This window comes from Crocodylus siamensis, chromosome 12 (assembly GCF_052110815.1).
Source record: "Crocodylus siamensis isolate JL-2025a chromosome 12, ASM5211081v1, whole genome shotgun sequence".
Taxonomy (NCBI): Eukaryota; Metazoa; Chordata; order Crocodylia; family Crocodylidae; genus Crocodylus; species Crocodylus siamensis.
This window is the reverse complement of record NC_143406.1, coordinates 38,122,785-38,135,999: the sequence shown is the minus strand read 5'-3', so window position 1 is coordinate 38,135,999 and position 13,215 is coordinate 38,122,785. Positions and strand designations below refer to the sequence as shown.

Sequence of the window (13,215 nt, the reverse complement as noted above, 5' to 3'; positions counted from 1 at the left end):
ATTGGAGTTTTCCTCCATGGGCTCCCCTACCTCAAGACAGCCATGCCACCCTGGGGCCTCCTCCATGGTTATGACAGCTATTTTTTTTCCTGGCACAGCTTGGGAGGTGGTGGTAACGACAGCAATATCAGCCCCACTCTTAGGTGGTAGAAGGCCCCCCCCGCCCAGCTGCTCCTGGGCCTTACATTTTGCCTTGCCCTGGGTGGCAGATCACCACCCATAGGGGACCAGCATCTACTCAGTCTTAGGGTGGCCCAGGACAGGGTCTTCCTGAAATGCTGGGAGAGGTGTGGGGCTAGGAGGGGGTGGCAACAGTGGTAGGGTGGTGGCTGCTGGTATGCGCCCCCCTTACCACCCTCCCCTGCCTATACCCCCCTCTCATTTTGGGACCCCGCCAGTGGCTCTGACATGGGGCTCCCTGAGCTTGTGGGGGGGTTAGATGCTGGGGCTGGAGTGCCAGTGATGGTAGCACCCCTCTCCTTGGCAGGGGCCTGCAGTGCCCCCTTTCACTAATTGAGGGGGCACTCTTGGCAGAGGTGACCCAGTGCTTGGCACTGGAAACACCTCACTTCCCCTGCTGTGTAATAAACGTGGTTGGGAAGACACTAGAAGTGGATCTTAAATGCCCCCCACCCCCCGCCAGCTGGATGGTGACTTGACAGTGGAAGGACTGGATGTGGCAGAAGCTGGGGTACCCACACCCTAGTGGGAGGGTGGTGACTGGGGATAGAACCCTTCCCGGGGTGGGTGGTGGTGGTGCTGGGGGGGGTGGTTGAGGGGGGGCTGCAGTGACTTTTGGAGTGGCTGCAGCCCCCCCAGCACTGCCTGCCCCAAGCACAACCCAGCACCACCCCTGGCCCCAGCTCACAGAGGTAGTCTGGCCTCGCCGTCACCCTGGGTGCAGATCCAGGTCCATCCCACCCCGCCATGCCCTCCCAAGGTGAGTGCAGTGGCGGGAACCCAGCTCCTCCTGCCACACTCCTGCAGACAAGCCACTTGTGGCTTCATCATGTGCCCCGCCCCAGCTGTGCAGCACCTGCCCCACTCCCTCCCTCATTGCGAGGGCCTCAGTCTGCAACCCCCATACCCCTTCCCTCACAGACTTACCAGCCAGACCCAGCTGCTCTCCACACTGCCGGGCTGTGCTTCTGGCTGCCTGTGTGCTGTGCTGTGGCTGGATGCATGCATGGGGCATTTATCGGCAACATTATTGGCCATGTCAGCCAAAAAAAGCCAACTGCCGATGCTGTCAATTTTCTTTGCATCAGTGCCGAAGCAATAGGCATGTATCTGTGCATCTCTACAATGTTTATGTTTTTATGATCCTGGAGGGAAATGGTTAGTAGAAAGGCAACATAAATATTTCAGAAGTAAAAAAGAAAGAAAAGTCTCCCACAATGTCCTCATGGTAAAATTGGGAAAATGAGGCCTCGACTACTTTATGGTCTGCTGGCTAGGTAACTAGCTCTGAGGTAGGACTGAGAGAGTATTGATAGATGGAACCAAGTCAACTTGGCGGAAGGTGACCAGTGATGTCCCTCGGGGTTTAGTGCTTGGACAAGTGCTTTTCAACATCTTTATCAACAGTTTGGATTCCAGTATCAAAAACGAACTGGCAAAGTTTGCAGACACCAAACTATGGGGGAGCGTGGTCACACTCAAGGACAGGCTGGCAATACAGGCCAACCTGAACAGGCTTGCAAGATGGGCAGACCTCAACCTGATGACATTTAATACAGAGAAACGTAAAGTGCTCCGTCTGAGGAAAAATAATCCTCAACACACACATGGGCTTAGCCATGCTACACTTGTTAGCACCACAACTGAATGAGACCTGGGTGTCATGATAGACCATAGAATGAACATGAGCCACCAATACAATGTTATAGCTGGCAGAGCACATCAACCACTAGTATGCATCTACCGTGGCATCTCAAGCAAGGTTAAGGATGGCATCCTTCAGCTGTGGTCTCACCAAGGCTGAGTAGAGCAGGAGTTGTGTCCAGTTTTGGGCGCTGCACTTGAGGAAGGAAGTGGAGAAGCTCCAGAGAGTCCAAAGGAGGGGTACATGCATGATTAGAGATCTGGAGAGCAGGTTGGAGAGCAGGTCATATGAGGAGAGGCTGAAAGACTTGGTACTGTTCAGCCTGAAGAAAAAAAAACTCAGAGGGGACTTGGTGGCAGTCTACAAGTATATTAGGGGCATACATCAGGCTTGGGGGAGCATCTGTTTACCAAGGCCCCCTAAGGAAAGACAAGAAACAATGGGCACAAACTGATGGAAGATCACTTCAGACTGGACATAAGGATAAACTTCACAAGTGGAGTGCCAAGGGTCTGGAACAGGCTACCCCCAAAGATGACACAAATCACCCACCCTGCGATCTTCAAAAGAAGCATCTTGATGGCCACCTTGCTGGAGTCATCTGACCCCAACAGTCTTTCCTGCCCGAGTGCAGGGGGGCTGGACCTGATGATCTTGTAAGGTCCCTTCCAGCCCTTAATATTTATGAAAACATTAAACTATAAAAAGGAGTGATAACTACTATATTTACTCAATTCCAAGACAAGCCATTTGTCCCCCATCTAACATGGAGGAGGAAAAACCCCTGATCTGGGAATATGGTATGTACAGGCTGCAGCTGCTGTGTGCCTATGCCTCACTCGAGCCTGCCCCCTTACCCAATCTCACCCACAGCTGCTACTGGCACTGGCTTGGCTGGAGCCATGCTCCATGCCCCAGATTGGAGCAGGGATAGAGCAAAGACAACGGGTGGGTGGGGATGGGAAGGGCAACAGGTGGCAGAGGCTGCATGGGGGTAAGGTAGGAAGGTTGCCCCACCCCCACAAGGCTGCGGGGCAGGCAGGGAAAAACAAGTAGGGGCAGGACAAGCAGCAAGGGGCAAGCTGGTTGACACCCCCCCCCCCCGCCTGCAGCAAAAATATACTTGTAATTTTTTGTCCAAACCTAAAGCACCTCAAGCAGCTGTCACAGAATAGTAAAAATGTATTATAATGTATAAACATGAAGTAACGCAATACCCAGTGTACTATGCTTCAGTTATGAAACTAAACCCAGAACTTGGACACCAAGTGTGTGCAATTAGTAGCACACTGTCTTATAACTGGTTTGTATTCCCCCTCCCCGCCACGTCACATACTTATTTCAGTAGCTAAACCATGCATATTTCTTTTTTTTAAATCAAAAAGGCCAAGACAAACAGATTCACTCCTTACTTTAAAATATATTTGGAGGGAAGAGGAGCTTCTTACTCTTACTTTTATACCAACTGGCAACGATGTGTATTTTGTGGGAGAGGAGGAGGAAACACCAGAAGCTGAAGAGCTCACGTACACTTACGGTATATTACGCTGGACTCTATACAGGTAGAAGAAAATTAATACACGCACTTTCTTTTAAAGTTTTATTTTCTTTCTTCTTCTTTTTTTTTTTAAATAGCTTGATTAAACCATCCATTGGCTTTTTAAGCTGAATTGTAAACATCACAAAATTACTGTTCCGTACTCAGTTTAATACATTACATTAATTGCAGTAACAGTCCATAGGAGTAAGTTGAATTCAGATTTTTTTTTTTGAGAGTGCATCTGGAAACACACACACACACACACACACACACACAGAGCCAGCTCTTAAGAGAGTGATGCAGAAGTTTGATGTTTAATTCCCTCCTGTGGTTTAAGTGAGCAGCATTACAATTCATCAACAGTTTCTTTAATTTATTTAGTGCTGTACACCACTAAAAAGCCTGTTTTCACTTCAGTTAGAACAAATTCAAGCATACTACAGAAATTCCTCTCCAAGTAAAAAAAATCATTTTCTACAATAAAACTGTAAAATTCATATAAAAGTTGTTGTAAACATCTCTTTTGTGACATGTACACGCCAATATGGTGTACCTGACCAATATTATTAGAAAAATAACATACATTTTCACTTCACAGGTTGTACCAGAAAATTTGGATAATGGTCAAGCATTTGATTAGAATTGTTGTGTGGGGAAAAGACTACTATAAAGTATGATAATTTGCAACCAAAAAAAATTCAGGTTTGCTGTAAGTACAAGCATTGAAAATTAGACTGCTACACATCATTAGGGGCTTGACAATGATAAAGCTCCCACTAACTTTGAGGGTGATAAGCAGGCATTAGTTATATATAACTAATTTTCAAAGGGTAAGTTTTTGTGAGGAAAAAAAATCTGTCTGAACAAACCTTGCACAGTAGGCAATAACATACTCAAGCTTACTATAATCAAAAGATTAAAACAAGAGTTTCTCAGTCTGTTGCCTTTATACAGTCAATTCACCATCTGTACAGATCTTTCATACAGGAAGAGGGAGAAAAAAACAAAAAAAGTGTGATAAAAAAAATAAATCCACCAGAATAAACAGGATTAGAAGGTCAGATTTAGTTCCTAGAAGTCCCTTGGGATACATCCTGAAAACAAATCCATTTAAAATTAAATTTATCCTTTTCACAGACATCAGAAACATACAGGGCCTAGTTCTACATCACATGTTTAGCCTGGACTTCCACTGATGTTGTTTGTCAGTGGCAATTTGAGCATACAGGTAATGCAGGCTGAACCCAAACTAGATGCTAATCCAAAAACTAAACAAAGGGATTGAACAAAAGGATTTAAAAGCTTGATATTCAAGCAATTGCTTTCTTCCTTTTTTTTCCCTGACATTTGGGTATGAAAACAAGGTGGATAGCCAAACATTCTTCCTGCATTTAATATGAGAAAAGTTGACAATCAGGAAGTATGAACATGCCGAAGATCATACCTTTTCAAAAATTATTTTTTTATTGGGAAGCTATCAAATACATCTTTAGATTTAAAATATATATATTTCAGGCTGTAAACTTGAAAAAAATTGATCATGTTAACACTTAGTAAGGAGCATGGATTAATAGTGTTACTTGATCTAAAGGCTTACTCTTTCAAATATTGTAGGACAAAAATGGCAAGAGAGTCACGTCATAAAAACAATCCATATTCAAAACACTCTTTAAAAAAAAAAACTATTTTAACCAAATAAACTCAAAAAAAGTTCCTATGAACTTTTAAGTAACCAAAGCTCTCAATCAAAAACTCTAATAGCGCAGAAGCTGGTGTGGGAGGTTTGGGTTCCAGCTTCCAGCTTCTATAGAACTGATTGCCCACAAGTGTCTGACAGCATAAATAAGTTTCAGTTCACAGTTATAAGAGAATAGCCATGCACTGGGGTTTGGGACTGTTTTCTTCAAAGCAGCAATCTCGGGAAAACAGCAAATAGAATGGGTTTACCACTTAGGTGGTACATCTGATTAAGACAGTGGGGGCCAATCTATATGGCATATATATCACAAGCTAGGCCCACGCCCTCCCAAAGTGTCACTCAGATCCCTTCTCCCTGCCAGACAGGCTGCTTTGCTTTCTTCTCCCTGCCTTTTCTGCTGCTGTGCTGCCTGTCCCCCCTCCAGTCTGATGCATGCCACAGACAGGCTGCCCTTGCCACTTGTGGCATGTGTCCCATGCTAAGAGGTAAACAGAAAAACTCTCGTGACAGAAAACAGATATGGACATCTCTGCAGATTTTTTGCTAATTTCTCATGATTTACCAAAATACTGAAAAAACTAGAGGAGGATGTGTTAGAAAGGGGGTGATGGGGAGAGAAGCCTAGCCAGTAGGCTTATACAGTCAAAATATTTATTTTTATTAAAGCACTGGAATGCACCCCCTCTCCCCCAGCCCACATGCACACACTAGTTGGGTAATAAATATTAGAGTAGGTAAGAGTCTAACCCTAAAAAAAAAAGCACCACTTTTTCTGCAATATGCACTGAAAGACATTTCAGATAGTACAGCCCTTACCAGAGGCCAAGTTCTGTGGAATATTAGTTCCCACAAATGTCCCAGGTGTTTCTTGCCTGGGTCTGCACAGCTTCCTTATGATGCACGATGATTACCTAGGGAGAGGCTATGAACGCCATTAGCTACTAGCCACATCAGTAAATCAGTACCTATGTAAAATTTCTACTGTTTTTTGTGTTTGGTAAGAGTAAAGTGCCAATACAGTTTACACAAGCAACCCTGCGCTACATGGTGCTGTGGTTTTACCTATACATTTATAGCTTTGGCAGGCATACGCGAATTAAAAACAGCAGCACACTATTGGTTCTAATTCCACCTAAATAAAACATTGTTTATGAAAAGTGATTTATGAATACGCTTTAGAATATTTAATATTTTCTTACCTTTCTTTAACCACATCATTTGGTTGCTTTCTAGTGGCAGATATAGAATTCTTGATGAATGGTTCAGGAACAAGCAGAATACTAAGCAATACCTTATAAGACTGCATTTTAAAATGTAAAATGGTTCACTTAATATAATGCTCTTACACTGATGTTTTAAATGTACATATGCTCAATACCAACAGTTTCACAAATGTCAAAATAGAAATAATGATGAACTGGAGGATGCCTTTTTAAAAACTGCTCTTCCATCACTTAAAACAAGGCAATCTTCTCTACTATAACAGGTTGCCCTTGACAGTCTCAGCCCTTAGCAGAGCATTTATGACAAGCGATTCCTAGATTCAACTTATTGAAGCCACAAAATTCCCTGTATGTTGGTACAGTGGATTCTTAGTCCAGAAATTTTGCTTCGAGAGGACCTAACATCAAGTCAGTTATAATAAAAATAATAATAATAATAAATAAGAAGTGTGGTTCATGCAACAGCCACATTTTTTTGTTTTGTTTTTTTCATATGCCATGCAGGACTTTCCTTTGGTAAACTATTCTCCCTTCCAAGGGGGAGTGGACAATCCCAAGAGCTGTCTCTGCCAGTCACACGGTTCAACTAGTGCAAGAATACTGCTTTCAATTAATGCTTTGCGAAACTTACAGTGCAGCGTACGGCATTATGTGAGATGTTACCACATCAAAAGAAAAGATGGTTTTAATCTCAGAAGGAATGTTCAAGTTGCAAAGTTACTGTTTAGGTTTCCAGCAGTCAAAATTCAAAGCAAGCTTAAAATGCTACTGGAATGGATTTCATCCACTGTGCAGCAAGAGAAATTTTTAAAAAATCGTACATTAAAATTATGCACATTAGAGATCTCTCTCATCAGCTTACCTCACTTACACGTATTGTAACTCATTTAAATTGACCTTGTAATGAAGGCTAAAGGCCACTCTCACAATTAAAAAAAACCCAACAACAAAAAAACACAAGTTTTGCCTAAGAAAACACTAGATTCTCAGACCTGTAGCTTATTTATCCAATGTTGCAAAGTCTACTCATAGAAGAACTTGTTAGCATTACTTCAGCAAAAATTAAAGTCAGCTACAAGCACCCTGCCACAGACATCTTTAAAGACGGTTCCATTTAAGTCTTCCATTTGTTCTCTCTGCCTACATTTCATAGCAGAACAAGAGAAACCCTAAAAGTCAGCACCATCTAAAATAAGTTGTACCTAAAATAATTAACAATTCTCGCTCACAACTTGGGACTTGTTGACTGATTTTTAAAGGTAAACAATACTCTTGCATTTCTAACATTTTCATTACCAAGATAATGGTTTGATTCTTACCTCTCACGTTTAAGTCTCAAACCCTTCTACTAAAAAGTAAGATCTGTTATGTGATGCATTATAATGGTTTCACTGGTCTGTTAAACAAAATCCAATTTCTGCTGTAGCAACAGCTTCCTCACAGCTGTTTACAACCCATCATCCATGACTACTACATGGCGATGGGGGGGTCCTAACCCCCAGTATGGAGACTTAGCATGTAGTAAGTAGGAACGTGGGGTAAGCTACCTCACACAAAGGCACTGGTAGAATTTGTCTAAACAAGGAAATTTCTATGCAGTAAACCAGGATATAAATTTACAACATGCTAGCTATTTTGCACTAATTTCCCAAATGAACACCTTTGCACGCAACAAGCACAAGGGCTGCCTGCAGATGTTAAAAATAAAACAAAACAAAAGCTGTGTTTTACTGGAAGGAGCAGTGTGTTACTTGGACTTGGCCCCAAAGTGTTTGCATAGATCAGGAGCTTCAACAGGGCTTTCTGGCACTTTATCTAAAGCTCAGTCAATCAGCTATTAGATAAAACGTGCCAAAAATGCTCCACTAAAGCACCCAATCTATTCAGACATCGAGCAAGCCAGATCCAATTAATGCACTGCCTCTTCTGGGCATGTGCTGGGCTAAACATAGGAGTGTGCCAAGTTTAAAGTTAGCGTACCATTTTTTAGGTTTGTTTGGTTGGGTTTTTTATTTTTTTAACATCTGCAAGCAGCCAAGTGGCAGAATAAGCTCTTGTGTACTTACTGCATGCTAAGCATCCACATGGAGAGTTAGAACAAAGTTACTGGCCTGCTGTAAATTCACACCCTGCCTTCCCAGTATAGACAAATCTTTAGGTATTTCTACAAAAACCTTTCTCCACATAAAGGAGGAATCAACAGAACTACTCAGGAACAAAGATAGGCAGCTTCATTCGTTGGTGTTTTGTCCAAAAACCAAATTCAGCACCTGAGAAAGGATTACCCTTCTGAAACAGGATGGTACTTCCAATAGTGTAGAGTTACTGTAAGGCTTTATATACCACCATGTACAAGTGGCAGGAAAAAGGGGACATGGACATAATTCACTTTGCTTTACCCATTGCCAGCCCCATTCTGGTCCCTGAAGACTAGTCTGCAGCCAGCCTAATTTAAGCATAGCCTTTAGACATAGGGGTATCAGATCAGCAGAAGCTGCTGCAGGACTAGGGGAATACAAGAATTGCATTTTGAACTATTTTTGCACATACTTCCAGGCCTCTATATTCTGCTCATATCAACTAAACCTAGAAAATTAGCTTTATAAGTATAGTTTGTTTCAGTTACAAAAGGGAGTTGGTGGGGGATGTTCTGTTTTTAAAGGAACTGAAATATATAAACCCTGAAAATAAGTGCTTATAATGGAGGCACTGACAGACCTCCAGTTAGGCTCATTTCTAATTCTAAGTAATTGTAGTTTTGAATTATACTATAGTTTAGACACCTGGAAGTGTGCAAAGCCATAAAAGTATCAATGGAGAAACTTTATCTTTACAGAATGGAAGCAATACCACCTCTTGTAGTTATTCCTGAAAAGAGCTAATTTTGAGAACTGGCCAATACCAAAGTTCTTACAAGAAAGATCAGAAACTGATGGCAAGATACTTATCCCAATAATAACTTCTGGATTCAAAGTAAAAAAGGCACCATGACAGACTTCCACTAGCAACAGGACAGTAGTTAAGACCAACCAGAGTACCCATTTGGCTTAGACCCTTTACACACACACACACACACACACACACACACACACACACACACACTCACTCACTCACTCACTCACTCACTCACTCCCCCTCCCCTAAAACATTTGTAAAAATAAAGTCTAGCCTGGTTTTATCTTGAAAGCCAAGTCCCTATTCAAACTAAAATTAAAATCCTCTTGACCCTGAAATCCAACTGTATGTGCATAAAAACATTCCCTTTTATTAGATAGTCCATTTCACTAGCAGTTTAGAAGTGTGATTTAATTTTAGTTGTCAGATATCCCGTTGGAACATGGTAACTTTGTCTCAACACTATCTTTGATTTAGTCAGATATTTTTCTATTAGACTTAAAAACAGCCAGTAATAAAATTTCAGCACTGTTTTGTTTTTACCTGTACTACTGCATGCCACAGATTTGTTAGTGCAAAAACAGCTAACAACCACTGAGATAGCTGAGGATTAGCTGTTGTATAATTTATGCTTGAAAGCATAAATTTATTATATCCAGTTGTATGCTCTGAAGATAACAGGTTTAAATAGTCAAGGAAAACATATGGTTTCTGTTTGTTCAGGAGTTCCATGGGATATTCACTCAGTGTGGCAGCAAAGATGAAATGCAAATCAGAAGGCTGCAATTCAGAGTCCAACCCCTCAAGAAATGCAAGCTGCAATTCATCATCAATTAGGCTCATTTCCAATTCCAATAACTGCCGTTTTGAATCATGCTGTAGTTCAGAAAACCAGAAATGTGCAAAGCATTCACAACTGTCTCCAATGGAGCATAAAGCATCCAAGTCAGTAATGGAATTATGAGCTTTCTCCAGCCAATTTGATATCAAAGCACTATTAAAACAGTTATCAAATTGCTCACTTTGAGGTGAAATAAAGAGACCAGAAGAGGCAGCTATACTTGAACTCATCCTAGTCAATTTGCTCAAATGAGGCATTTTCTTGCCAATATGAAGCAAAGGTATAAATAGAGAACAATGCCTAATCTTAAAAGGAGTAGCTTGAGAGTTATTCAAGGAGTATATATCTGGAAAGTGAAGAATCTCCTTTTTCCGATTTGGACCAGTTTTGCATAACTGTTTGTTGTCTAAATCTTCCTCCTCCTCCATATTCATATAGGAGATATGCACAGCTCCTCTGTCCTTCAAAAGTGTTGCATTTTATGAAACAGGAATACAAGATTTGATTAACTATCCTTGAAGTATAAGCAGCACACCAAGTCATAAGTCAGTGTATCTCAATATGAACCTGAAAAAAGAAATACAGAATTCATGTAATGATTATTTCAATAAAAAACCCCAATCCCATCCCAGAAAGCCCCCCCTGTAATATTCCTGTGTCAAACTGGAACTACTTCATTAATTTTACTGGATAGTATATTGTAACCTCCATTTAATAAAATGATCAATTGCAGAAAGTAGCTCAGAGGAAATTATATTGCTGCAGGTAAGTACCTATACTTTTCATTTAACAGATATGTTTTCAAATGTGTTCAATGACAACAAATTAGAAAGTGTCCTTCTGTCCCAAGTGTCCTTCTATTCACATGCACATGTTATTTCCCACTTTTGGGGGGGGTTTACATTTAGGAGCTTTCCTTTACTGAGAGATAAAAACGATTAAAGGCGATTCCACAAATTAGAAGACAGAAAACTTACTGCATAAAAGTACAGTTTACATAATTCATCTTGCTATTTCAAAGACAGTGATCCAAGATTGACTTTTCAGCTCCATTTTTTAAATGTAAATTTCCTTTAAGGATTAAAAGATGAATATTAGGATCAGCCACAGGCAATCTTCCAACCCATGGTGAGGGTGAATATAAAACATGTTTAGACTCTAACTATGTCTAGTTATGAACGTTAGGAGCTAAAACATAAATAGGTGCAAGAGAGAGGCTTCATGTCTTACTGTCAACTGCCCAATTCATACAGAAAAATGATTGACATGGAGAGATTATTGGCTTGATTCAAAAGCAAGTTTTTCATCCAAGATGTCATAAGTGGCAACAGCAGACTTGTCCCCCAGTCCAGTGCCACAACCCAGCCTTTAGAAACTTGCTATACCAGCACTGTCTTTTCCTTTAGCTGCAATCTTCAGTCAGCTATCACAAACTTTTGAGCAGAGCCAATAGCAAAACTTTCATGGACTTTTGCATGAATTGAATCATGCTCCTATGCAGTAAAGTGTGGTGATAAAGATGATATACAACGCAAGACTTCAATTCCTACTGGCCAAAATGTGTGTTAGGAACAGGTTGAAAATAATTTACACTAAATTGCAATTTAAAACACTTACATATAAAATGCAAGTCAGGGTTCTACAGGACGCCTTTTAGTTCATTTTAAAAGCAGTCTTTACCTCAAAACTACTTTTTAAGACTCACTAGACAGCTGTGCTGCTTGTGGGTGAAACTTAACCAGAGGAACATCTATAGAACAGACATTCAACAGGATAATCAATTCCAGCCCAGGGAAAGGCCTGCTCCTCACTAACTACCACAAGCTCTGCTATGAGACGCATGAGAGACCTAATCAGAATGTAATTGCAACAGACTCAGCCAGCAAGACAGTGGAGTGCGTCTCAAACGTGTCACAGCATGGCCCAGAGACCTCTACCACTGACTAGGATCAATCCTCAGCTCTCTTCAAGACAGAATAAAAGACAACCAGACCCCCAGCTCCTGCCTGCTCAGAGACTTGGCAGGTCACAGGCACTAGAGGGAAGCGCGAACTCCAGACTAGGACAGACTCCATCTGAGGACGCATTAATACCAGAGAATTAAACCGGGGGATACTCGAGTCTTTACGGATGTCACTGAAGCTGCTGGCACAGCACGGGAGGAAGGCAGAGCCCTGGATTTGGCAACCTCATGTCTGGGTGTTTTCTTATCGCAGGCCGGCTCTGGATGAAGCTAAGGGGCGGGGGGCCGTTTTCCAACTGGATTTTTCAAGGCTCTTTGAACCCAGCTACGATGAAGGAGCCTCCCTGACAGCGGAGCAGCCTCTCTGCCGGCCCGGCCCGGCCCGGCCCTTCGCTTCCGCCCTCGGCCCCTTCCCTCGGACGCAGAGCGGCGAGTGGGGGGGAGGGAGCAGCGCCCCGCCGCATTCACCTGCAGCCGCACGTTGAGCATCATAGAGGCCACGATGTAGAGGTAGGGGAAGTTGATGCGGAGCTTCCAGGCCAGGTCGAAGAAGATGAGCAGGGTCCGGGTCAGCCCCTTGCAGAACACGCCGTAGGACCTGGCGGCGGCCGACTGCGACAGCCTAGCAGCCAGGGCGGACAGTGCCGCCGCCATAAACCCCGCGCCCGCTCCTCCGCACCCCGCGCCGCGCCGCGCCGGCCCCGCAGCGAGCCGCCCCCCGCGACAGCCAGGCGCAGACTGCGGAGCTACAGGGGAGAACAACGGGAGCCCGCAAGCCCGGCGACGTCACAACAGGGTTACGTAATGCTTACGCACCGCGATGGCACACGCCAGACACGCAACGCCCCCTCCGCGCATGGGCAGTACGCACAGTGAGACTCCACCGCCTTTCCTAGCCCCGCCCACTTCCGGGGAAGGGACGTTCCATATGAGCGCATGCGCAGTGCTCCGCCAGCCTGAGGCGGGGCGGGGTTGGGTGCTGTGCGTTATGAGATCCGTGGTGCAGTCGCGTGCTGAATACTGTGCATCCTGCATCTGGGCAGTGCGTTGGGGTTAGGCGATCCAAGAGGTCTCTTCACCCCTACCATTCTCTGATTCTGTAGATCCGCCATGCCTTTTAACACCTTGTAGTTTTTATCCTTTAGTCTATTACTTCTGTAAGTAGCCAAAGGCCTGGACTCAAAAGAATCAGGCCTCTCATTTGCAAACATAGAACCAAGTCCCTACCC

The 13,215-nt window shown here is 43.2% G+C and overlaps 1 protein-coding gene across 1 annotated transcript; it reads right to left on the bottom strand.

The window, feature by feature from the left end:
- Window positions 1-10,318: 10,318 nt before the first annotated feature.
- Window positions 10,319-12,869, bottom strand: SMIM10L3 (small integral membrane protein 10 like 3). The gene is made up of 2 exons (XM_090024313.1): window positions 12,455-12,869; window positions 10,319-10,590 (listed from the first exon to the last, which is right to left on the bottom strand). The coding sequence occupies exons 1-2, from the start codon at window positions 12,638-12,640 to the stop codon at window positions 10,570-10,572; spliced, it is 207 nt and encodes a 68-aa protein (XP_089880439.1). The 5' UTR covers window positions 12,641-12,869; the 3' UTR covers window positions 10,319-10,569.
- Window positions 12,870-13,215: the final 346 nt, after the last annotated feature.

Excerpts from the sequence above, each read along its gene's own strand:
- SMIM10L3 (XM_090024313.1), bottom strand. The coding sequence starts at position 12,640 with ATGGCGGCGGCACTGTCCGCCCTGGCTGCTAGGCTGTCGCAGTCGGCC. Across the intron at positions 10,591-12,454 it reads TGCTCAACGTGCGGCTGCAG|GTTCATATTGAGATACACTG; the intron begins GTGAATGCGGCG and ends TTCTTTTTTCAG.